At 35.5% G+C, this 26,906-nt stretch overlaps 3 protein-coding genes and 1 long non-coding RNA gene across 8 annotated transcripts; 2 read left to right on the forward strand and 2 right to left on the reverse strand.

Annotated features, from left to right (window-relative positions):
• Window positions 1–1,544: 1,544 nt before the first annotated feature.
• Window positions 1,545–4,510, reverse strand: LOC143905891 (uncharacterized). The gene is made up of 4 exons (XR_013259362.1): window positions 4,367–4,510; window positions 4,098–4,166; window positions 2,492–2,637; window positions 1,545–2,340 (listed from the first exon to the last, which is right to left on the reverse strand). It is a non-coding gene; the product is annotated as an uncharacterized LOC143905891 (long non-coding RNA).
• A 3,504-nt stretch (window positions 4,511–8,014) lies between these two features.
• LOC143905883 (uncharacterized) lies at window positions 8,015–10,666 on the forward strand. Of its 4 annotated transcripts, none has more exons than XR_013259355.1 (5): window positions 8,015–8,246; window positions 8,352–8,989; window positions 9,343–9,496; window positions 9,604–9,724; window positions 9,851–9,927. XR_013259355.1 is itself a non-coding variant. In XM_077421534.1 (3 exons), exon 3 carries the CDS (start codon window positions 9,866–9,868, stop codon window positions 10,634–10,636), a length of 771 nt encoding a protein of 256 aa, XP_077277660.1. In that variant the 5' UTR covers window positions 9,476–9,496; window positions 9,604–9,724; window positions 9,851–9,865; the 3' UTR covers window positions 10,637–10,666. The 4 variants fall into 4 exon arrangements, 1 of the variants encoding a protein (XP_077277660.1); XR_013259356.1 differs by having other exon boundaries at window positions 8,352–8,479; XR_013259357.1 differs by having other exon boundaries at window positions 8,356–8,989.
• Window positions 10,667–13,968: 3,302 nt separating this feature from the next.
• On the forward strand, window positions 13,969–16,039 carry Tcs3 (Probable tRNA N6-adenosine threonylcarbamoyltransferase Tcs3). The gene is made up of 4 exons (XM_077421531.1): window positions 13,969–14,190; window positions 14,925–15,366; window positions 15,482–15,660; window positions 15,729–16,039. Exons 1-4 carry the CDS (start codon window positions 14,076–14,078, stop codon window positions 15,998–16,000), a joined length of 1,008 nt encoding a protein of 335 aa, XP_077277657.1. The 5' UTR covers window positions 13,969–14,075; the 3' UTR covers window positions 16,001–16,039.
• Window positions 16,040–21,895: 5,856 nt separating this feature from the next.
• On the reverse strand, window positions 21,896–24,634 carry LOC143905882 (uncharacterized). 2 transcript variants are annotated; one of them, XM_077421532.1, is made up of 4 exons: window positions 24,065–24,634; window positions 23,868–23,978; window positions 23,697–23,764; window positions 21,896–23,435 (listed from the first exon to the last, which is right to left on the reverse strand). In XM_077421532.1, the coding sequence occupies exons 1-4, from the start codon at window positions 24,369–24,371 to the stop codon at window positions 22,980–22,982; spliced, it is 942 nt and encodes a 313-aa protein (XP_077277658.1). In that variant the 5' UTR covers window positions 24,372–24,634; the 3' UTR covers window positions 21,896–22,979. The 2 variants fall into 2 exon arrangements, with proteins under 2 accessions (XP_077277658.1, XP_077277659.1); XM_077421533.1 differs by having other exon boundaries at window positions 24,090–24,613.
• Between the last annotated feature and the right edge of the window lie 2,272 nt (window positions 24,635–26,906).

Genomic DNA, 26,906 nt, shown 5'->3' on the forward strand with positions numbered 1-26,906 from the left:
ACACGTTTGCCCGTCTCTGTGAAAAAAAAAACGCGACGATCACCTTTTTTCTTTCTTTTCAAGTACTCTGTATACTTGTAAACTATAAATGTATAAAAACGATTAGGTACTCGCCGCGATGGAAAGAAAGTAACACAATACAATTTCTTTATGATTCTCGAAATCAAATCTGTTTGGATTTCTAAGCACAAGGAAAAACATCTCTTTTGCTTATGTATTATTCGACAAAGCAATGATACTCTTCATGGAGTGCAGTAACGGCTGTCGCATACTAACAATGGAAACGAAGACGAGGGCGAAAACGGATAAAAGATTGAAAAGCGCACTCGGAAGGGAAATGAAAGCACCGCGAGTTTCCTCTTCTCGACGGTCCTTCGACTTTATTCGCGAGGCAACGATACTTTACGCAAATATCCAGTATTCTGTATACAATCATAATTAGCTAATCATCCGTCGACGAAACATATCGCTCGCGTTAAAACAGCCGCTTCGGCGTAAACTGCACACGTTATGCAGTTATAGATAATTAACAAACTGAATAAAAATCTTAATTCTTAATATCATTATGTTATAATAATTAAGATTTTTATTCAGTTTGATATCTATACTGTTCATCAGCTGCGTTACCCTCTACTCTGATGCTAAGAGACTGAGTGTAATAAATCAATACTATATAAATTTAATATTTATTGCATTTGTTATAGAAGTTATTGTTTTACCCCATCAAGAATGGATCGATAGATCCTTTGAAATAGTTTTACATCATTCATTTACATTACAAGAAAAAAATTATTTGAGGTGCAAGAGATGCAGTAAATTGCCAAGTCTAATAAGTACCCGCGTCAATATATACTATGTATACTAATTCACATTCTCAATTGTGCTACTGTTATTATTTGTCATCAGACAATTATAAACATACACATAATAATTAGATAGATATTATATATATATATATATATATATATATATATATACATATATATATATATATACGCATGTGTGCATAAGAATATATGTAATTTATAAAAAGCGGGTGCTTATCAGCCTTGATACGTTACTGCCTTCTGCTACGCGGACGGCCAGAAAGCATTTTCAGGTTCAGGCCGTATTGCTAAAGAATCCAAGACGCGGCAACGCCGCGCGGCGTTGCCGCGTCTATAGCATATGTCTCTCCACGTGCGTCCGTGTGAGCAATTCAGTGGTGTGTGTACGTGTACGGACATACACCACTTCATAGAACCTGAAATTAGTTGGTAACACTGAAACCGAAGTTTCGCGTTGTCACCACGCGAGGTCTCCAATATCAGTTCGGCCTTTGCTTTTAGTTGACAGAGTTGACATTACCGACGTCGAGGAAGTTCGGCCTTAGCTTTAGCATCCCCTTAAGGGATGTGTGTGTGTGTGTGTGTGTGTGTGTGTGTGTGTGTGTGTGTGTGTGTGTGGGTGTGGGTGTGGGTGTGGGTGTGGGTGTGGGTGTGGGTGTGGGTGTGGGTGTGGGTGTGGGTGTGGGTGTGGGTGTGGGTGTGGGTGTGGGTGTGGGTGTGGGTGTGGGTGTGGGTGTGGGTGTGGGTGTGGGTGTGGGTGTGGGTGTGGGTGTGGGTGTGGGTGTGGGTGTGGGTGTGGGTGTGGGTGTGGGTGTGGGTGTGGGTGTGGGTGTGGGTGTGGGTGTGGGTGTGGGTGTGGGTGTGGGTGTGGCTGTGGGTGTGGGTGTGGGTGTGGGTGTGGGTGTGGGTGTGGGTGTGGGTGTGGGTGTGGGTGTGGGTGTGGGTGTGGGTGTGGGTGTGGGTGTGGGTGTGGGTGTGGGTGTGGGTGTGGGTGTGGGTGTGGGTGTGTGTGTGTGTGTGTGTGTGTGTGTGTGTGTGTGTGTGTGTGTGTGTGTGTGTGTGTGTGTGTGTGTGTAATGACTATTCCGTCTGGTTCGGCATAAATAGCATTCTGTATGAAATTCAAACGATAAATAATACAAACTTGTCATCACCTGTGACAGAATAGAAAAGAACAATGTTCTCAAAATAATTACTAATTTTCAAATGCGGTTCTCTAACGTGGTGCATTTGCCAATTAGCTTCATTGTCCTCATCGTTATTAAAAAAAAAATTCCATAAAAGAAATATATCCATCCTTGTATGATCCCTATGTTCAGCAACAATTTCAATAGACATGTAATAGAATGTAAATAATTTATTGCGGTTTTTGATACATTCAAGTGATAAGGAACAATATGAATTACATTTTGAATTTACCTTGAAGGAGATATTTTACAGTGAATGCGTTAACTTGCCTCGATACAGACTTTAATTGTCGATGTTTGTCAACAGCCCGCTAAAATCTAGTTTTCTGTAAAGGAATATATTTATTGAAATAATATAATAATATATGTTCCTCATTCTAAACATGTGTACATACAATAACATAATAGCAAAAATATATATATATTTAATTAATCTTCTTAGCACAAAAATTTTTCAATTTTATAATATATACCTACCAAAAATGTCCTGCTCAATGGATCTGTCCTCACTTGCAGGTTTTTGATACATCCAAGTGATGATGAACAATATTTATAGTGAATGCGTTAACTGTCTCGATACAGACGTTGATGTCTGTCAACAGCCAGCTAACATTTACAGTTTTCTGTAAAAAATGTAACGGCCTGCCTTTTGGCTGTTTTTATCGAACGCGGACTAGCTCGCCGGACCAGGAGTTCGATGGTAGGCCCAGAGACAGAAGGCAGTTTTGATACGAAACGTGGTTTATTACAGTGGTTCAATTACAGAGTACGGAAACGCATTCGGTTTAGGCGGCGGACGCGGGCGGATTATATGCTATAAGACAGCCGCGATAAGTACAACGCATTCGGTGTATGCGGCGGACGCGAGCGGATTATATTCTATAAGACGGTCGCGATAATTACAAATTTCGGGAGCGCATCTGATTTATGCGGCGGACGCGGGCGGATTATATGCTATGAGACGGCCGCGAGAATTACAACGCATTCGGTGTATGCGGCGGACGCGGGCGGATTATATTCTATAAGACGGTCGCGATAATTACAAATTTCGGGAGCGCATTCGGTTTATGCGGCGGCCGCGGGCGGATTGTATTCTATAAGACGGTCGCGATAGTTACAAATGTCGGGAGCGCATTCGGTTTATGCGGCAGACGCGAATCAGGTGGTCCGCACCGGCGCGATGCGGTACGCGTGCGAACGGGCCTTGAGGCCGGCCAATGGCTGGTCGGCCCGCGGCGCGAGAATCGCGGCGCGGGCGCGTGTGCGTTATCCGGCGCGGTTTCTTTTCTCGCGATATGATCCGGTGTTAATTATGCGGCGCGGAGGTAAGGGAAACGAACGGCCAGGGGCTAGGCTGGTCGATCGGTTGACGAGGAGGTCCGACTGTTCCGGCGGCAAGAACTCTTGTCGAGAGGCCGAGCACGCTCGACCCCTGGTTACCGTGGCAGACGGGGTGTCCCGGGTAGGAAGGCGGTCAGCGCTCGAGAACTCTCGAGCGAGGCACAGAACGCTGTACCCCGTTTCGTGAGCTGGCCTAGGAAGCGGAAAGGTACTCGTCTCCGAGGGTAGCGGAGCACAGGTAGCTAAGCTCGGATTGCGAGTGTCGATCTGTCGCGGCGCCGGTATTTTATACTCGCCCGGGTGGTACGCTAGGGAGGGGAGGCCGATTCCCGCGTGAGCCGCGCCGCCGGCGGAGCGGAGCGGGATCGGCGTGGCGGTAAGCGTGCTCGCGCTCGGCGGCGTTCGGCTCCCCTCGGTGTCTGTCGGAGACCCGGGAAGATGTCGGTGCGGCGGAGTGCCGCGCACACGATCGCGGTTCTTTCGTTTAAAAAATAAGGTGGGCGCACCGCGCCCTTTCCTCGCCTGACGGAGATCGTCAGGCGGCATCCGGCAGTTCTTCGCCGGGAATGATGCATGTGTGGGGGTGCATCGTTACAAAAAAATATATTTATTGAAATAATATAATAATATATGTTCCTTTAATTCTAAACATGTGTACAATATAATATATAATAGCAAAAAATATATATTTAATAAACCTTCCCAGACACAAAAAAATTTTTCAATTTTATAATATACCTGCCAAAAAGTTCTGCTCACAATGGATCTGTCCTCACTCGCATCCATTTCAAAAGACTTGTAAGTCTTCAAGCTGCTTAAAAAAATATTGCTTTAATTAAATTACATATTAACAATCAATGTAGTGAGGTTAAGTGAAGTTAGAGGTTAGTGAGATTAACAATTCGTTTTTCGGGATTTCTGTCAGTGAAACGTGTATGTACATATACTTCTATTATTTAATGTATATTTCAAAGAAAATAAAGTGTTAATTATTAGAACAATAATACGTACCTATTTCTCTGCTTTGATTAAAACTCAACGAACTCAACTTTCAGAGAGAACAATTGCGACTTGCTCCTCACAACGCAACGCAGTAATCCGTAATCCGAGTGCTGAGACAGCAAAGATTAGTTTAGGGGATTTTTCGAAATGAACTAATTGAGTACCACTGCTCGAGCCGATTAGAAATCCGACTACTTGTCGGAAACACCCAGTACTCAGTACTGGCAGTACTGTCAGTGAATTTCGGAACGCACCTTTAGTCGACTTTCCGTTATTTTTAGAAGTCGACTAGAAGTCGACTTATAAAAGTCGACGGAAAATCGACTTTTATAAGTCGACTATTTAAAAGTCGACTTTTAGTCGACTTTCCGCCATTTTTAGAAATTGCCTATTTAGAAGTCAACTTTTAGTCGACTTTCCGCCATTTTTAGAAGCCGACTAGAAGTCGACTTATAAAAATCGACATACCGTCGACTTTCCGTCAACTGTGCTCATAAGGCTGGCTCGTCACGCGTCGCGTCGCGTCACAAGTTAACCAATCAAAACATTCCATTTCATTACATTCTTGTGACGGGATCGATCAAAATAGGATGTTTTGATTGGTTCAACTCGGACGACGCGACGCGTGACGCGCTCAGTGGGAACTCAGCCTTAGGGTTCAATAAACTCTTCAGCCATAATTTCGTTTTTTTCTTATACATTTTTATAAAAATAATTTAAATTTCACCGTTGCTTTAGGACGTTGTATACAAGACCGTAGCTTCAATTCGCTAAAAGTTGGACTGTGTCGAACTTTGAGCGTTTATTCGCTGAATTTGCTATTTTGGCGAAAATTGATGGAAAGGGGGTAAAACGCCAGCTTTTATTCGCAGCGTGAAATTGCATCTTTAAGAAACTGTTCAATCACAGTTGAATTTGAGGAGAATAATTGACTGCAATTAGTCAATTTTTTAGGGCTTAGGGCTTAAAACACCTATTGTAGACAAACACTTAAAGGGCCTTGGCACATAGAAAAACTTAAGCAGTAAGAAATCAACGGTATGGATTCGCTATAGACCATCGCACACAAAATGCATAGCTTCCCAGGTAGCAAGCACTCGTCATTTTGACGTCAATATTTGGTCATAATTGGTCAGTAACGTCATTCGTCGATTAAGTGACGTATATTTAACGTCATGTTTTAATACGTCAAAAAGACTTTGTAAAATGACATTGTATAGACGTTTAATTGAGGTAGCAGACAGTCGTCATAATGACGTGATTCTTACGTCATTTTATGACGCATGTTACGTCATTTATTTCTAAAGTTTAACGTAAAAATGACATATTTTTCACAATATTTTTCACAGGTATATTCCTACATTTATAAAGTGTTTCGTAACTTTATGATTGACGTGGTGAATTTATGGTATAAGTGGATCTAGTTGCGTGTGTAATTATAGTTTTATGATAACTACTTCATGCAGTGTTAGAACTATCAAGAAGATATCATTACAAGATTTTTGAACATTTTAAAGATGTACCTGTTATACACAAGTACAGTTAATAAGGAAGCATCAGGGTGAGAAGATCGTCACTGTCCACTGGATCATCGAAATCAAGCGACTCCGACGCGGTACTGTACTAGGATGGGTGACCGCCTTGAGAGGAGCGGCTATATGCACATGGCATGTAACGAAACAGTTAAAAAAGCTTTTTTTTCTTAAATAAAGAAAAAGAACATATTTTTATAAACGTTTATCAAGTAGACATTTTAAAATTTTAATTTCATAAAAAACATTTCTAGAAACCGGTATGTCGTACATTGGACCTATTTTTGCCGTCAATAAAACGTCAGAAAATGACGTCTTTGGGATGTGACTTAGGACCGTGTAAAATACGTCATTTTTACGTTAAACTCTAGGAATAAATGACGTAACATACGTCATAAAATGACGTAAAAATCACGTCATTATGACGACTGTCTGCTACCTGGGTTAGCATAAGCATAGCATAAGACCGCTAAAGGCCATCGCACACAAAATTGCATAGGCTGCATAAGCATAGCATAAGACCGCTGGACCAATGAGCATCCAGCATAGAGTCGCCATATTGATTTACATAAAATGCTCATTGGTCCAGCGGTCTTATGCTATGCTTATGCAGCCTATGCAATTTTGTGTGCGATGACCTTAAGGGCCCGGACACACACTTCTGCACAACGCATAATGCGTAAGCATAAGAAAATTGATTGGTCTATTTCTTTATGCACATGTGTATGGACCAATTAATTTTCTTATGCTTACGCATTATGCGTTATGGAGAAGTGTGTGCTCCCCGCTTAAAGCAATGAGCATCCAGCATAAAGTCGCCATTTGATTTACATATGATGCTCATTGGTCCAGCGGTCTTATGCTACGCTTATGCTAAGCTATGCATTTTGTGTGCGATGGCCTTATCACTTAACGGCGCGTTTCTTGTGCGTTGATCTACGTTACGTTACCATGCGAGAGCTCGTGCGGAGGCTCTGACCGATACGTTTCATGTGCGTTGACTAACGTTACGTTACGCTGACCAGTCAAGGCCTTAAGGCTGATTTATAGAGGCCGTAACCGTTGATTTAAGCCGTAATCTTTAAGAAATTGACCAATCACAGTCGATTGTTCTTCTCACATTCGACTGTGATTGGTCAATTTCTTAAAGATTACGGCTTAAATCAACGGTTACGGCCTCTATATCAGCCAGACGCTACGGCAATAATGTTCTTGCCCTGGCTTTCTTGCTCGCTCTTCTCTCTCTGTTTCCGTTTTTAAAACAAATGGTCGCCGACTAATAGAAAACGATACCGTTTAAGCGGGGAGCACACACTTCTGCATAACGCATAATGCGCAAGCATAAAAAAATTGATTGGTCCATACACATGTGCATAAGAAAATAAACCAATTTTCTTATGCTTACGCATTATTCGTTGTGCAGAAGTGTGTGCTCCCCGCTTATGGAGGATTCACACTGCGTCCGATGTTCGACATACGACGATCCGACATCCAATAGGAAATTTTTGTCTCTAATAATAAATTCTGTTATTGGATGTCGGATCGTCGTACGTCGAACATCGGACGTGATCGGACGCAATGTGAATCCTCCATTAAAGCTGGGAGCACACACTTCTGCACAACGCATAATGCGTAAGCATAAGAAAACTGATTGGTCCATACACATGTGCATAAGGAAATAGACCAATCAGTTTTCTTATGCTTAAGGCCGTGGCACATAGAAAAACTTAAGCAGTAAAACTCAAGCAGTAAGCAAATCAGCCAATCACAATTAAGAACTTAAGGCACGGCCCTAAGCGGTAGCGAATCCATACCGTTGATTTCTTACTGCTTAAGTTTTACTGCTTAAGTTTTTCTATGTGCCAAGAACCTTGGCCCCTTAAGGCCCCGGACACACACTTTTTCATAACAGTAACAGTAGGATTTCGACCAATCGTGTTACTCGATTCGGGAACGTATGGCCGTACGTTTTTGAATCGAGCAACGCGATTGGTCGAAATCCTACTGTTACGTTCTACGGAAAGTGTGTGTGGCTAGCTTAATGCAGAAGTGTGTGCTCCCCGCTTTAGCTAGAGTGAACTAGAGTTCTATATAAAGAGAGAAGCGACATCGAACCCCTACTACAGACTTCGCATCCCCACCATCACCTCCAGCACCGCCATATTGGGACCGCTCCATGTCATCAAACATCAAACTCCATTTAATATATATAAACATACTCCGTCAGCGTGAGGTTAAAATGTTCGATACACATGTTTAATACATGTTGCAGTTTTATTCTCTTCATGTTTTTTATTGAATAAATGTGGTGATTGAGTGATAATTGATGGTGAAAATTGAAAATGTCATGCAAAGAGGTAAATGACGTATTGTATATATACAATCGATTCTAATTTTATTGAATGCATTATTCCAATAAAATCATAATGTATTTGAACATTAATATTTTTTTATTTTGTTAGGAAGTGAGCGCTTCCCAAATATACAGTGCAACTGAAAATAAATATACAAAATAATAGAAATGTTACATTATTCAAAACGTAAAATCATATCACAGCAGAATGTCATATGGTGACATAAAGATAATTAGGTAATTATATCACATATGCGGCTATTCGTTTTAGGGCTCCATCCAGGTCGGTTGACTCTTATCCAAGATTGCCAAAGTAAACGTCGCTTTTCACATTTTGGAAAATAAAATAATCGTAACCCTTTACCTTGCCTAACAGGGCAGCCAGAAACTTCGCACCTTTTTACCATATTTATTTATCATTAATTAATATTTAAAACTGTAAGAAAGATAAGAACCGATATAAATCAAATGGGTTATATATATGACTGTCTATTTACAACAATAATTATTTTAATATTATAATCTAACCAGTCCTTTTTCTCTTTCGGCCTCTTGGATTTCACCTAACCTAACTATGTCAGTTGTACATATGTATGTACATACGTATGTAAGATCGTGGTCAGCTCCGGTCCCAATATGGCTGCTAACTTAGGAGGGGATATCCAATCAGAATACGAATCAGATTACCAATCAGAAGTTCGGACATCAATGTCGCTTCTCTCTTTAGAACTCTAGAGTGAACATACGGTTTGCATACGTTTATTAAAGGCTGATTTATAGAGGCCGTAACCGTTGATTTAAGCCGTAATCTTTAAGAAATTGACCAATTACAGTCGAATGTGAGAAGAACAATCGACTGTGATTGGTCAATTTCTTAAAAATTGCGGCTTAAATCAACAGTTACGGCCTCTATAAATCAGCCTTAAGGCCATCGCACACAAAAATGCATAGCTTAGCATAAGCATAGCATAAGACCGCTGGACCAATGAGCATCTTTATACTGTATTACATAGTACATACATACACCATGGGTGTAGTGCACGGTCAACTCCCATATAAAAATTCAGGCCGCGTTAGTTCATTCTGGTATATTGTCCCAGGTGGCGTTTACATCAATTCAACGGCTAAACCGTGTGAACATATACATACACGTGGTCTATTGTAAAACGTGAGCTTATTAATTATAGAGAAAAGCGATTGAAAGGAAATAAACTACATTGTGTGTGGAGCGTGTGAAGAATATTCTCTGATAAGGTAAGTTTTATATAAACAATATAAATATATAAATATCGCAGCGACCGATAATAAAAGGTTATGATTGCTTTATTTAGTTGTATGCTTTTATATATGTTGATCTTAAGGGTGTTGCCCTTCGGCCCGCTTTGCTGGAATCCGGATGCTGCGTGTCCACGTCGTGGAGGCAGGGAGACCAAGACGGTGACGCGGTCATCGGCGGATCGACGACGGTTCATCGCGACAAAGGTAAGGTATTTTAATGTTGTTTTGCATAAAAGTTTGTGAACAGAATTTTTGCTAATTATGTTCGCGTGTATGCCTAATAAGATGAGATAATAAAGACATATTTTTAAGTTTCTTATACTTTTGCAGTTTTCAACTTTAATCATGGTAAAAGTAGAGTGGTTTTGCATTGTACCAGGCTGTAAATCAAACTCAAAGGATCCTGGCCATTTTTTTCCAAAAAATCCTACATTATCACAAAAATGGAAAGAAATTGTAAACAATAGTATTATTTTCAATACTTCATCAGAGGATTTAAGAAAATATAGAGTATGCCACTTACATTTTTTGCCTGAAGATTATATTTACTCTGTCAATCGTCGAATACTGAAACATAATGCAGTACCTAGTTTAAATATATGTAATGCACAGACAGTTAATACAGAGGTGAATGATATAAATACTACTGAGCAACATTCACAATCTGAAACAAGTATAACTGAGATACATTTAGAATTTGAAGCAAATACAACTGACAATGAGTTACATTTACAATCTCAAACCAGTCATGAGTGTAATGAAACTTCTACAAACACAACTGAGCTGCATTTAGAATCTGAAGCAAATACAACTGACAATGAGTTACATTCACAATCTCAGACCAGTCATGAGTGTAATGAAACTTCTACAAGTACAACTGAGCTGTATTTAGAATCTGAAACAAATACAACTGACAATGAGTTACATTCACAATCTCAAAATAGTCATGAGTTTAATATGAAACTTCTACAAGTAATTTTATATGTGCAGAAACAAGTGCGTTATAAAACGATCAAAATAATATCGCAGATAAAGAAGTTAATCGTCCCAGTACTCCCAGTACACCAAGTACCTCAAGAAATATACTTGGTTCTGTTACAAGACAATGCCATTTAACACCAAGAGCACAAAAACTATATAAGAAAACTGTAAAATTAGCGAAGGAAAGAAACCGAATGAAAAGACAAATAATAGATTATAAAACACGCCTGTAAGATGCAAAGAAGTTTTCAAATACACAATTTTACAAAAAGTTCAATAGTTTAACTCCAACACAAAGATTGTTCTTTGATATGCAATTACGAAACACAAAGTATGCTCCAAAGGTAGATTTCAAAATATTATTTAATGAATTAAAAGCTACATTAAAATCAACCTGCCCAGAACGAAGTTCACAATATTTGAACAATATATTTTTTGAATTATAATCATGCAATTGTATAAATTTGTAAATCTTTGTCATTTGTGAAAGACAGTTCGCGCAGGTTTTTTAATTTTGTACTCTTTTTTTTAGCAGATACAATCAATCATTGCAAAAATTTTATATTAGAAAAATTGTAAAAACTAAATCTATTTTGTTATTATTTGTGTATATAGGGAAGGAGATTTACGTTGGAAGAAAAAATTTTAGCACTATCATTGTATAAGCAATCCGGGGCTTGTTACAAATTATTATCAAAATTATTTGTTTTACCGAGTCCTACAACTCTGAAATATTTGTTACGAACTATTTCTCTACAACCAGGAATTAATACATTTATTTTTGAGCATCTTCGGCAGCATGTTGCACGAATGAATGATGAAAGAGATAAATTATGTGTACTAATGTGGGACGAGATGTCGTTAGAAGCCAATTTACAATATGACCAATCAAATGACAAAATAATTGGCTTTGAAGATTGGGGACATAGACGCACATCATTACTAGCCGATCATGTAACGTATTAGTTTTTATGGCACGAGAAATTTGGACAGGATGGAAAATTCCATTAAGTTACAACTTCTGCAAAAGTCAAACAAAATCTCCACAATTACTAAGATGTATTAAGGAAATAGTAAATAAATTAACTCAAGCTGGTTTGACAATTGTCGCAACAGTATGCGACCAAGGAGGGCCAAATATGACAGTCATTAAAAAACTTCTCGACGATTCAAGAAGTAAATGTATACAGACAGGTCAAGAATATCGTGAGTATTTTTAGTTTTAATTAATATATTATATATTAAACATAATAAAAATAATACATAAAATAATTTTTATTTTTTAAGGAGGTACTATTGAACTTTTTGGGCAAAATATAGTACCTATCTATGATCCACCGCATCTTTTGAAAGGAATACGCAATAATTTATTATATAAAAATTTGGAAATTAATGTTACTAATTCAGAAACAAATGAACGACAGTTTGCACCGTGGGATGTCATTGAGCTGGCATATAAGATGGACATTAATACAAATACATTAATTAAATCGTCAAGTGCCAACATTAACTGATGAACATGTAATTAAATCAAAAATAAAGAAAATGAAAGTTAAAAATGCTGCACAAGTTTTTAGTGGAAGATTATCAGCATATGTTGAATACAACAGTAAAATCAAAGGTAATTTGATAAGTAGTAATCACATTATCACTTTGTTTTAATTTATATGTATATATTTATATGTATTTTATTTATCTTTGCAGGAGGATTTGTTGAGTCGCAGATTGGTCCCTTACAAATGCCAAACAAGGAAGGATATGATACAGCGATCGCATTAGATTTCTTTAACAAAGTGTTTGATTCTGTCAACGCACATACTTTGCGTCCGGAAACTCCTTTACGCGTTGCAGTAAAAGAAAATAGCAAACATCACGATTTTTGGCCATATGCTATTAAAAAACTATCTCACATGCGGTATGTAGATCCCAAAACTAAAAAATCAGTTAGGTGCATACCATCCTTAAAAAATTGGATTTTTACTCTACGTGGTTTTCAAAACATATGGAAAAAAGTAAATAACGCAGGCATACAGTTCTTAAAGACAAGAAATATTAATCAAGACCCATTAGAAAATTTTTTTGGTATGATTCGTAGCCACGGACGTAGAAATATTAATCCTTCTTGTAGCCAATTCTGTGGATCGTACAAAACATTATTAATTAATAATTTGACTTCGAAAGGGTCTATGGGCTCTAACTGTGAAAATAAAAATGACGGTGATTTGTTATTTACATTTAAACAATTTGTGAAAAACGTTTCTCATGTAAACACTACAGAACAAATAGTAGAAGAAGATTCTCTAGAAACATCTCAAATTACGCATACAACAATAATGGATAAAATCTCATCGAATAGAAATAGTCAAGTGTATGTTGCTGGCTGGATTGCAAAAAAGACTTGAAACAATTCAAAAATTGTCCAGCGTGTAAACAGAGTCTTTTAACAACAGATACAACACGTGAAGAATATATGCAATTAGTTCACAGAGAATATGTACGAGAGAAACCTTCGTTAACTTACCCGTGTATATCCTTTTTAAAACATGCATTTATTGAAGCTGATTCAATTCTAAACAAAAATATTTCTTCAGTATGTTTTCGCAAAAATGTTTCCACCTTGTTACGTGCACGTTTAAACGAAAAATTAAATTTAGATTTTATAAGATATAATGAACATAAAGAAGAATTAAAATCTACTATAATTCAAAAAATTACAAAACTATTTTTATATACATTCTGTAAAACAATTAATAGAATTTTATCTGGTCGTGATACTCGGCATATACCTACAAATATTATATTTAAGCAAGCTATCGAACATTGTAAAAAAAAGCAAAAACGATATATAAGAAAAATGTAAAAATTCTTTTATTAAATAATACTTATATTTATATCATAATATTTATATGTCAATACTTATATAAATTTATCTTACCCACATATTCTTATAAAAGTTGCAATTGTTAAGTTATAATTTAATAATAACTATTATGCTTTAATTAAACTAATGTTATTTTCTATTTTTAAGGCTTATAACTTTATAGTTGTAACTTTTTTGTTTTCTTTTTTTGATTTAATTTTACAATTGCTTTTAGATTGCAGTCCATTTGACGCTACAAATGCTTTGAAGTTATTTTCTTCTTTTCTCTTCATTAAAAGAATGGAGAAGAGGAATGCTTCGAAGTACTTGTAGCGTCAAGTGGACCGCAGCCTTATTAAATATGCTGTATTAGAAGTACATCGGTCATATTGAATATTAATTCGTCTACGTATATTAGCCCAGAAGCCCTATTCTGTAACTCTAACGACAGTGTCGGTATCGTTATATCGTCGTTGCGCAGCATTTTTTCCATATAGTATACCTGCGCAACGACAACGTAACGATATCGACACTGTCGTTACGAGTTACAGAATAGGGGTCCAGGTGGCGTTCAAAACACTGTTCCAAAGCAAACTATGGGAGTTGCTAATCTATTTATTAGTAATCTGAGGAAGTCATCAAATATATATAGAAAAAGAAGAGGAAGTTTGCGATTTGTTATTTAATCTACAGAGAATAAAAAACTTGTAAATAATGGTCGTAGTTATTGGATTTGAAGGTAGCGCGAATAAATTGGGTGTAGGAATAATTCGTGATCAAAACGTATTGTCGAACGTACGCCACACTTATGTTACTCCGCCTGGAGAAGGTAAACTCAAAATAATATTTTGTAAATATGCAAGCATATATTAAATGTTTTATATTTATTAATATAAGTTAATTTTTGAGTTATTTATATTTTCCATTTAATTTTTTTTTTGTACTACTTACTGTATGTCCATCTGTCATTTCAAAACGATTCAATTAACTTCCGCAGTTAGTTGGAATACAAAAGGGAAAAAAATATATTTAAATAAAGTTTTATTTCTTAAATATTACTTATAAATACACACACACCACACAATATTTTTATTTTTTGAAAAAATATCTTTTACGTGTTGAATTAGGTTTATATTTAAAATATTAAAGGTTATATATAAGAATCAAGTTTTACTTAGATTACAAAAATAAATTAATGTTATTAATTTTTTTTTACTTTCTTATTAATCAGGACATTGTATATTCTGTACGTTAAGATTATATATATATATTTGTTTACTTATTTCATTGGTGTTCTCATTATTTATTATATGAATTTTATTAGTTTGAGCTTAATTTGTCAATACAAATGTAAAAATAAAATAAAATAATGATAAAAATAAAAAGCACATATTATACACAGTATAAGTTTTTTAGTTATTTATCAAATAAAGTTTATTAGCTATTTTTTGAGGACTTTAATATATGTATATAGATTGGTCTAGTTTATATTTCTGTACATATTCTAAATAGTTGTAATATGTAAATATTTTAACATGTAATCTAGATATGTTTTTATATTAGGTTTCTTGCCTAGAGAGACAGCGCAACATCATAGGAAACATATATTAGATATCTTGCAAAAAGCATTAGACGATGCAAAGATTAGTCTGAAGGATGTGGATATTATTTGTTATACAAAGGGACCTGGAATGGGAGCACCATTGACAGTTGCTGCTTTAGTAGCTAGGACTGTTGCTCAATTATACAATAAACCTATAGTTGCAGTCAATCATTGCATTGGCCATATTGAGATGGGACGTTTAATCACTGGTACTGAAAATCCTACTGTTTTGTATGTTTCTGGTGGAAATACTCAAATCATCGCATATTCTCGACAAAGATATCGCATTTTTGGCGAAACAATTGATATAGCAGTTGGAAATTGTCTGGACAGATTTGCAAGGTTGCTAAAGCTTTCAAATAATCCTTCCCCTGGATATAATATAGAGCAGTTAGCAAAAAAGCAAGTAAATTTTTATCTGACTATTGTTTATTCTCAATATAAATATTAATCTTAAATTTATGCTCATGGATGTCATGTTTGCTGGATTCAACTAAAATTTTATGGATGTGAAAAGATGTGAAAAATTGGTACCACTACCATATGTTGTAAAAGGGATGGACGTATCATTCTCTGGTATTTTGAGTTACATAGAGGAACATCTTTCCAAGTGGCTTGATACGAAAGAGTTTACTCCTGAAGATTTATGTTTCTCTTTGCAAGAGACTGTGTTTGCCATGCTTATCGAAATCACAGGTAATTCCAAGTAGATGAATTTTTCTCTCGTTTTTTTCCTTGTTTGTTTACATCGAATAATATTGTAGAACGTGCAATGGCGCATGTAGGCTCGAATGAGGTATTGATCGTGGGTGGTGTAGGATGTAATGAAAGACTGCAGGAAATGATGGGTGTCATGTGTAAGGAAAGGAACGCAACTCTTTATGCGACGGATGAGCGGTTCTGTATAGATAATGGTGTTATGATCGCGGTCGCCGGATTACTCCAATACAAATGTAAGGGTAGTACTCCTTGGATGCGAACTACTTGTGCTCAAAGATATCGGACAGATAACGTACATGTTTCCTGGAGAAAATAAAATGTTTTTAAGAAAATTTTTGCTGCAATATTTAAATTTCCATTATCAATATATTGATTGTTATAAAAAATATATTTTCTAGAATTTAATTTATAATTCATTTCATGTTAGAATGTTTTATTTTAATTCTAATAAAAGTAATGAGAGGACAGAATTAAAAAAAAATAGATCAGAACATATTATATAAGTAAATAAATAAATAAATATATATGTATATATATATATATATATATATATATATATATATATATTTACTTATATATCAGTGACATGGTTAATGTAGAACCAAACATTCCGTCTATTGACGTGAAGCCGGAAGTTGGCAGTTTAGAACAGTGAGAAAGTTATATTGTGTGTCTACTCTACTGTTTTCTTACTCCATCTTAGAGTGACTGTCAAAAGTCGCTATTATTCGTGAGAAAGAAAGAGAGAAAATTGAAAATATTATATTAGCAGAGAGTTATAGAAAAAGACAGAAAGACACAAAGTGAGAAAGCACTAGAACCAAATCAACTATCTCGCTCTGTCTTTCAAGTGGACCGCAGCCTTCAACGTCAACCAAAGTCGGTAAATGGACGATGGCGCTACCGACCTTGATGTCAATCGCTGCTGTAGCAGAAGTATAGGAATGTTTAGTCTATGTATATACGTCATTGATAGGGTCACGGAAGAAATGCTTCAAGTAAAAGTTGTGTGGTATCGACAAGGACATCTTGAGGTGCAATTTTTCATGGGTATGTAAGTGCTTCGGAGATTTAAAAGGTTATCTTCATTTTTTAACTGGGAAAGCATGCATTTTCGAACACCTACGATTGAAGTTTTTTCCAAGACAGTTTCAATGGTCATGGTTGTTCAAAGTCATGGACATGAAAAAAGTTAAAAAATGAAAATTTTTCGTGAATATTTCAATTTGATTTAATTAATAAAACCACGAGTATATTCTGTTTCGAAAATATTCACGATTAATTTTTATTTTTTAACTTTTTTCATGTCCATGACCATTGAAACTGTCTTGGAAAAGGTTGTAATCATAGGTGTTCGAAAATGCATGGTCCCATTTAAAAGAATAAAGGTGACCTTCAAATCTTCTAAGTACTTCCATCTGGGAAAAAATATCCGCAAGATGTCTCCTTCACAATTTTTACTTGAAGCATTTTTTGTGGTAGTTATTCAGGTAGCCAGTCTTAAGTGATTCATCCTGATTTATATACATTGTGTATGGAAAAGTAAGGTCAATAAACTAGGAGATAAAAGAGGAGCTTGAGTAGAATAAAAAAAGTACATAAACTTTCGTTGTATTCGCTATGATTTATAGTAAATACAGGTGTGTTGTAGGTTTTACATTTGCAAAATAAATATGATCAACCTTCTTCTGAACACTCTTCTAGAGACCCATTAGACTATTTATGCTGAATATTTAATGTTGTGATTTGTGAGCCAATTGTGTTTACTGCGTCCGTACTGTGTCCATATCTGTTGTCGTCATGTCTCTTGATGTCTCTATGCTTTATTTAAAAGACTACTGTGTTCAGTCAGACTGTATCTACAACAATACTAAAAGAAAGAGTGAAGACAACCAAGTGCTTTACACAGAAAATTGTATAGTGAGATCACAGATAGAAACTAAAGCGGGTAGCACACACTTCTGCACAACGCATAATGCGTAAGCATAAGAAAACTGATTGGTCTATTTCCTTATGCACATGTGTATGGACCAATCAATTTTCTTATGCTTACGCATTATGCGTTGTGCAGAAGTGTGTGCTCCCCGCTTTAACAAGGAATATCGCGATATGCATTATCTTTATGGGTTTTGTGGTGGCAATGCTGCCACAGCTGAGAGAGAATATTCAGATGCGATTTCTGCGGCGAAAACATCCTTAATAGACGAATGTTTGAAGCCTTACATCGAAGGATAAGAGAGACAGGTGTACTTCAACTACACCATCGTCTAAAGGCATAATGTGGACATGTGGATCGAGAAAATTATGCTTGCGAGAAAAGCATTTTGAACACTTATTCTAGTAAAGGTCTTCAACAATGTATTGTATGTTTAGTTTGCAGATATAAAATACTATATGTATGAAGTGCTACACTTACTAAACCATAGCGAATACGACAAAAGTTTATATCCATTTTTTTATTCTACTTAAGCTCCTCTTTCACCTCCTAGTTGGAGGTGACCTCATCTTTCCATTTACCCTGTATATATACAGTGTGTTGAAAAAAGGTGTGTTACCAAATTTTAAGAGTGTGTAGTACTCGTGAAAAGTCTTAATAATTATTACTCCAAAAACCATTTATTTCCAAGTTATAAAGTATTCGATGTATTCTCCATTCGTTTTACGATTATGCATTGTATAACGTAGAGACCCTGTAATCAGAGACTGGCCATCAGGCGATTTTTTCAAAATCCTGCGAGAGAGAAGGTTATAAGAGAGAAAGAGAAAGTGATATACATTAATTCATAGAGATCCTTTACATTTATATTGTTTTCTCGTTCTCTCTTATATCTCTTTCTTTCTCTTGTTTTTGAAGAAAAATGACGGACCAATCAAAAGTGGCCCCCTTATGGCCAGTCTCTGATTAGAGGGTCTCTAGTATAACGTATTTACACGCGACCCGTTCTTCACGAGCTTCTAAGGTTGACGAATAATGAACATCATCAAACTTTTGGAAAATATTCCTCTTCTACGTAGACAACAACCGTGGTTCATGCACGATGGTGCTCCTGCGAATTTTTCTTATGATTGTTAGGCAACATTTAAACAATTGTTTTCAGGAAAAGTGGATAGGAAGTGATGACGGTCTAGTTGTATGGCCATTTCGTTCATGGGATTTAAATCCGTTCAACTTTTATTTATGGGGACATTTGAAGAACATAGTGTACACATTAGTTGACACATTGGATAAACTGATACAAAAAATAAAAAACTTTTTGTTAATACGAAATAAACCTGAAATTTTTGAACATGTTCGATCTTCAATGAGAAAGTATACCGAATTGTGTATAGAAATGAATGGAGGGCACATCGAACATCTGCTGTAGAAAATGCTTTATATTCTTTATAACTCGGAAATAAATGGTTTTTGAGAATTGTTTTTTTTAAGACTTCTTGGTTTATGAGTACTACATACTTCTCAAATTTGGTATCACCTTTTTTCAACACCCTGTATATGTATGTTTTGTATAGAGGTATACCGGAAAAACTGTTTAATATGACTGTTGCAAAAATGTTTAAAAAAAATACGTCTATTAAAAAATTTTTTAGACTAAGACTGAAGTAGAATGTAAAATATGTGTAGAATGTAAAACGTAATGTTTGTTTGACCCCAGATGAAATTTAAAGTCAGGGTAGGGCTATTTTGATATTTTTTAAACATGAATTCTCATGTATTACTATAAATTCTTGAAGTTGATATTGAGATGTTTTGACAATGAAATTTTTGTTTGTTAACTCTTTGTGGTCATACTTATCTACAATTTCATAACAGTCACACCGGAGTCAAAACGACTCCAGCGACTTTAAAATCGGTTGCCGCATTTACAGTATTTCATTATTTTGACTTGAAAAAATTACTATTACCGGTTCCACAATTCACGGTTAACTAGAGTTAACCGAAGTTTAACTCGCTGAACTCGGTTTAGCGCATTTGTGGCGTTTCACAACTGCCTTAAACCTTCGTTAACGTTTACTTGCCTCGGTTAAAGATGAACCTCCGATTTTGGGCGTTCAACCAATTTAACCGAGGTTTACGACCGTGAAGAGTGTGAGGACCGTGGCGCCATTTGACAGTTTCGCACGTTTCGCAATTATAAGGTTATGTATTGTCGTGTGCAGTGTGCTTCACGTGTTGAATTGAGAAAAGGAGTATTTAATTTACGGAATATATTCTCCCAAGATTCATTGAAATCTCAAAGTCTCTTTCTATACAATATGGCTTTTGCACATGTATTATCGTCATCAGATGATGAAGATTTTGCTGATATGGTTAATCGAAGACCAAATAATGTTAGAAGACAACCTGCTTATTTTTACGAGTTTGACGATGTTGATTTTCACGCTCGATTCCGATTATCGAAAGAATGCGTTACTGAAGTATTAGAAGCTATCGAACCCGAAATTTCACATCCGACCGAACGGTGAGTATACACAGCATTACAAAACAGCATTATAACTGAGAGTGTTTGTAATTGACGGAGCTGTCATTCAAGAATAGTAATTATTGATTGTTATTAATAATAAAGATATGGACAGTAATAAGTACAACCACAGTAACGCAGAGAAATAAGTTTTTATTGTTGAGAAGTTCAAAATCATCAATTCATGTTGCTTATCCCAAGTAGTAGTTTAACATTTTTTATGTTGTACGTAACTAATTTATGACTATTTATTTATCAGGAACAATGCTATTTCTCCCATGAACCAGCTCCTTTTGACGTTGAGATTCTACGCTACTGGTAGCCACTTAATATCAGCAGGTGATTTTTCTGGAGTGAGCAAAACGAGTGCACACAGAGTTGTCCACCGCGTAACGAATGCCATTGCTCGTCTTCGGCCAAGGTTTATTAAATTTCCTACTCTTGCGGATGAAATAAAAACCGAGCAAATAAAGTTTTTTGACATTGCACGATTTCCGAGGGTTGTGGGCTGCATAGATTGCACTCATATAAAAATCCAGTCATTTGGTAAATAAAGTTTAAACTGCGTATATCATTGATATTTGGGATTATACAATTTTTTTGCTGTTATAGAAGTGTCAATAATTATTGTAAATATTTTCAGGTGGAAATGATGCAGAATACTTCAGAAATCGAAAAGGTTACTTTTCGATTAATGTCCAAGCGATTTGTAACGCTAACTTGCAAATAACGGACCTTGTAGCTCGTTGGCAAGGATCGGTGCACGACACCACAATTTTCAACAATTCCAGGATACGTGCTCTATTTGAGGCTGGAATATTTGGAGATGCCTTGCTCTTAGGTGATGGTGGTTATCCTGTTCGGTCCTATTTAATGACGCCTCTACGCAATACAGAAACTCGTGCGCAGGAACTCTATAACGAATCGCTTATTAGAACACGCAATACCATTGAACGCGTGTTTGGAATATGGAAAAGACGATTTCCAATTTTGGCACTGGGTTCTCGATTTTCTAAAGTTGAAAGAGTACTACCAGTCATTGTAGCAACTGCCATATTACATAATATTGCCCGGCGTGCTGGAGATCCACTACCACCAGATGATCCCGCGTTACACTTGCCGTGGGAAGAAATTTTGGAACAGGGAAATGTACCGCTTATGAATGATGCGCCTGGTAATGATCATATGCAGAACATACTAATCAACGATTATTTCCGCAGGTGAGAATAAAAATATTAGGCAAATTATTTATGTACGTATTATTGTTATATGTAGTAATATTTAAATTTGGTATCATTTTTCAGCCTGCTGTAGAATAAATAATCCTTACTTTGGAAAAAGTTGAAGAATATGCTGGAATATTATGTATTTAGCAGTGCATCTTAAAATTTGTACATTTTTAATAAAAAAAAATCGGACATTTATTTTTAAAATATGAAATGTAAAAGTGTTCGCTTCAATACGTGGACTCACGGTAGTCATACACGAAATCATGTTCATTATATTATTTATACTTGCATTTTTATTTTATTTTAATAAACGTTTACCTTGAATTATCCTTTGATACTTTCTGTAGAAGTCATAGCCTGGAAGTAAATCGTCAGACTCGTGCTACATTATCAAGCTGGCCGAAGTATCGAATACATGACTATCACTCGTTATAATGCAACAAGTCTTTCAGTTCACATCCAGACAACATCCCAAGCATATTTATACACATATACAATAAGAATTACTGTAAGGTTATCATTCTATCAATAGAAATTCAAGAAAGAAAAAATAATAGTTTTATTTCTCATATGACAACATTTCAAGTATATTTATATACTTATACAATAAGAATTACTGTAAGGCTATCATTCTATCAATAGAAATTAAAGAAAAAAAAATAATACAGTTTTATTTTTCATATAATAACATTTCAAGCATATTTATATACTTATACCTTATACAATAAGAATTACTGTAAGGCTATCATTCTATCAATAGAAATTAAAGAAAAAAAAATAATACAGTTTTATTTTTCATATAATAACATTTCAAGCATATTTATATACTTATACCTTATACAATAAGAATTACTGTAAGGCTATCATTCTATCAATAGAAATTAAAGAAAAAAAAAAATACAGTTTTATTTTTCATATAATAACATTTCAAGCATATTTATATACTTATACCTTATACAATAAGAATTACTGTAAGGCTATCATTCTATCAATAGAAATTAAAGAAAAAAAAATAATACAGTTTTATTTTTCATATAATAACATTTCAAGCATATTTATATACTTATACCTTATACAATAAGAATTACTGTAAGGCTATCATTCTATCAATAGAAATTAAAGAAAAAAAAATAATACAGTTTTATTTTTCATATAATAACATTTCAAGCATATTTATATACTTATACCTTATACAATAAGAATTACTGTAAGGCTATCATTCTATCAATAGAAATTAAAGAAAAAAAAATAATACAGTTTTATTTTTCATATAATAACATTTCAAGCATATTTATATACTTATACCTTATACAATAAGAATTACTGTAAGGCTATCATTCTATCAATAGAAATTAAAGAAAAAAAAATAATACAGTTTTATTTTTCATATAATAACATTTCAAGCATATTTATATACTTATACCTTATACAATAAGAATTACTGTAAGGCTATCATTCTATCAATAGAAATTAAAGAAAAAAAATAATACAGTTTTATTTTTCATATAACAATATTTCAAGCATATTTATATACTTATACCTTATACAATAAGAATTACTGTAAGGCTATCAATAAAAAAATCAACAGAGAAAAACTAATACAGTTTTATTTCTCATATGATTGGAGTTGCTTTTTTAGATTTTTGACTTCAAGTTGTTCTTTTTCCAGTTGCACATTTAAAATTTGTAATTCTATTTCAGATTTTGCACTCAGATCCTTCTTCATTAGCTCGACTAATTCGGCTTTAGATTGAGCTAAATCATAAAAACATTGATTGCGTTTTACAGCGCTTATTACAGGCCTTACAGGCATTCTCGTATGTTTTCCCCGCTTTACAATTTTCTTTTTTACGATCGAACTAGTAGGGTTTGTCGCATTTCGATTTTCCTTCAACGATGTTCCTACAGCTGCCTCTATTTCAGCATCTGAAGGAAAGTCCAAATCTGGAGCTACTTCATTATCGTTGCATATCGGAACGTCTAATTCAGTACTCTTGTTCGATTTCAACATTGCCGGGGTCCAATTAGCCCAAACCGTTGCTACACCTGTTTCATCGAGTGCCTGTAGTTAATAAACACATTGTAATTAGTATTATTTTTGTAGTAATATATTTGGAACATCACGAATGCCATTCTGAAAATATTGACCAACAATCATAGATGTCGGTAACGCAATATACCTTTTTTTTTTAAGAAGAGAGCTGCGTTTGATCAAAATGCACGGAATATCGGCTTACTGGCACCAACTAGCATTATCAGTAAGCGAGTACATAGAATAGCATCCCCGAGATAAGATTATAGAAACAATTTTTAATGTACATACTTCAACGTCAAAAACCATATCGTCACCATCATCATTTGTATCCTGATCCACATTTACGTCATCTATGCCTATAAAAATAAGTTTACAATTATTTCAGATGCTAAGGCACTTACACATTATACAATGTATACAATCTGTGTATAATTATCTCAAAGCATATAAAATATATACCTGGTACATGATCACTGTCGAATGGATTTTTTAAACCATCGACTGATGGTTGAATAATACTTTTGACTCTTTCGGCTATCGGGTCATCAGGGATAGTCATCTTTCCGCCGCCTATACATATCAATTATTTATTAATAATTATATACAATACGCCTATACATATACAATATGCTCATATATATGCTTATATACAATACTTGTTGCGAAAACTTCTTTACGTACTTCCGCAAAATGTCTCCGAGTCCTCTTTTTCAAATTGTCCCAGCAATTTTTTAGCGACGCCACATTTCGGTTTGCTAGTATGCATCTGCTATTAAACTCACGGCTTATGTCTAACCAGCATTTCTCTTTTTCTTTGATAGTTACAGCGTCGGTTTGCTTGGATTCAATTATGTTTTTCTTACTTTCGATAATTTCAGTTAATGTCATTTTTTCGTCTGTCGAAAAATTCGGTAGCCGCTTTTTCGGATTGTCTTTCACGGACAATCCTTTTTTATTTGACATCACACACAATTCTTCTATTATTTCTATTAATCTTTACTAGTTTATTGTAGAAAAAGTAATCGGACTATCAAACAGCTGATCTCTTTACCGGCACGCTTTTAACCTCTTCTTTGCAAAATTTCAGCTGACCAATCACAGTTCACGTTCTAAGAGAAAGAAGCGTATGTTCTGAGTTTCAGTTAATGGGGTATAGGTTTACGTAACCAACGGTTAAAATGAGGTTGTGGAACGCGATACAGGTTTAACGTCAGCGTCAACTTTAACGGCGGTTCAGCTTAACTCGGGTTCAACTAAAAGTTGTGAAACCGGAAAAGGGTAGTTCGATGATGAAGGGCTGAAGTCAAAACAATGTTTATAATTTTTTTATTTATATGATTATTAAAAAAATAGAATAACGCATCGCAAAGCTTCGTAACGACGTAAAAAGACAATTAGTAAATAATTTTTACGTTGTAGAATAATATTTTGCCTGAAATAGATTATTAAGTGTGTGTTAATGCGTCGTTTGACTATAGTTTTCAACTTTAATTATTAATTAAAAAAAAACTATACGGTTGATCATGTTCACCTTCAACTATAGGGTTCCTCACAGTGTTCTCTTTCCATCGATATATATTGTTCGGATATTTTTGGCAAAAGATTTTTCGCAAACTCGTGTTATTCATAGGAAAATAACCTCTTTTCCTATTAGACCAATGTCAAAATCATTAAAATCACCTAATTTTTAAATTAAATATCTTGAGAACGGGACGGTGAATTATCTTTTTTCTGGGCTTAATCGATTCAGGAGAGTTCCTTTTTTCGATATAAAAAATGAAACCTATCACTTTTGGCAAAAGTTGTTTCATCATCGAACTACCTTAACCCTCTTGAAATGTTGTAAAACCTGCCGCAATAATAATTTTGTTAATTACTTAATATTAACATATTAAAAAAAATCACAAAAGTTAAGGTACATAAAAAATGACTTTTTTAAAATGTCAATTTTTGGTAGATGCACCACAAGGTCTGTTTCAAAGCTTGGAATTAGTGTAATTCTGCTTTGAAAAATTTTTGTGGCCAGGAAGAGTTAAAAACTTAAGCCATAGAAGTAACCATAGAAGTTCTAGAAGTTAGTTTCTAGAAGTAATAGAAGTTTTAGAGTTTTAGAGTAATAGAAGTTTTAGTTTTTTAGTAATAGAAGTTTTAATAGAAGTTTTTTAATAGAAGTTTTTTAATAGAAGTTTCTAGAAGTTAGTTTCTAGAAGTAACCATAGAAGTTCATAGAAGTTCTACCATAGAAGTTCTATAAGCCATAGAAGTTATGACACCGTCGACATTAAGGTGGAAGCACATAAAATTGCAGAAGCCATGAGCACGAATGCAGAAGCCATATGCGCATGCGCTATGGTGTCTGCATACTGCCTTTCTGAATTTGTAATCTACATATACTATGCTTATGTATTTTTATGTAGATTGAAAATTCAGAAGCCATAGGCAGTATGCAGACACCATAGCGCATGCGCATATGGCTTCTGCATTCGTGCTCATGGCTCCTGCAATTTTATGTGCTTGCACCTTAACACGGTCTAATGCCCGGTGTCCACGATGTAAGAACTTGGTCCAAGTTTCGGTTTAAGCCAATGAAACTGCTGCTTTTCCGTAAGAGCTGCAAGTTGATTGGCTTAAGGCCGTCCTCTACCTTCTCGGGTCGAAAAAATATTTTTTTTTTTTTTTCATAAATCACATCTACAACATGTGTAAAAAATGTGTTCCAAAGGATTTTTCGATATTCGAAGTGGTTCACAAGTTACGGCCCTGGAACGGAGCAGGTATACAGAGCGCGCGCCGGGCTGATCCGAAAGCCAAGCAGATGTTTTCGAATATTGACTGAGACGCCGTGAAGCGTTGGTTAATTCAGTTTTGCTGTGGCAGTTGCGAAGCGTGTACTGGATTTATCCAAAGAAGAATTGTTAAGCAGATGCCTGGGAGCGGAAACTCAAAATAATAACGAGTCGCTCAATTCGTTAATTTGGACTTTTGCTCCGAAGCACCTCCATTCTGGGCCAAAAGTGGTTGAAATCGCCACGTTTCTCGCTGCCACAATCTTTAACGAAGGATTCAAATCTATCCTGAAGATCTTGGAAACCATGGGAGTGAAAATCGGCCCACAAGCTAACGGATATGTTCAGCAGCGTGATAGCTCTCGGATCGACCGTTCAGAAAGGCGCACGAGTGACGTTGTGAAGCAGGCCCAAATCGCGAAAAGAGAAGATGGAGCAGCTCTGCGTGACTTCCAAGAAGAAGAGGAAGGCCTATTGTATGGTCCAGGCATAGCAGATTGACGGTGAGATGAAACTTTCAGTATAAATCACATGCGCAAACTTTCAAACGCGTTTTTCTCGAAACACCATTTTTCGAAACGGTGACCACGATATTTCAGAAACTACTGCACAGATCTTGTTGAAATTTATACAGCATCTTTAATATGTTATAAGCCAGCGATTGAACTAGGATTATCGTGATTGCTTCGATAGTTTTTTTTCTACGAGCGAA

Source organism: Temnothorax americanus, unplaced genomic scaffold (genome assembly GCF_048541705.1).
Source record: "Temnothorax americanus isolate GAGA-0224 unplaced genomic scaffold, ASM4854170v1 Scaffold69, whole genome shotgun sequence".
Taxonomy (NCBI): domain Eukaryota; kingdom Metazoa; phylum Arthropoda; class Insecta; order Hymenoptera; family Formicidae; genus Temnothorax; species Temnothorax americanus.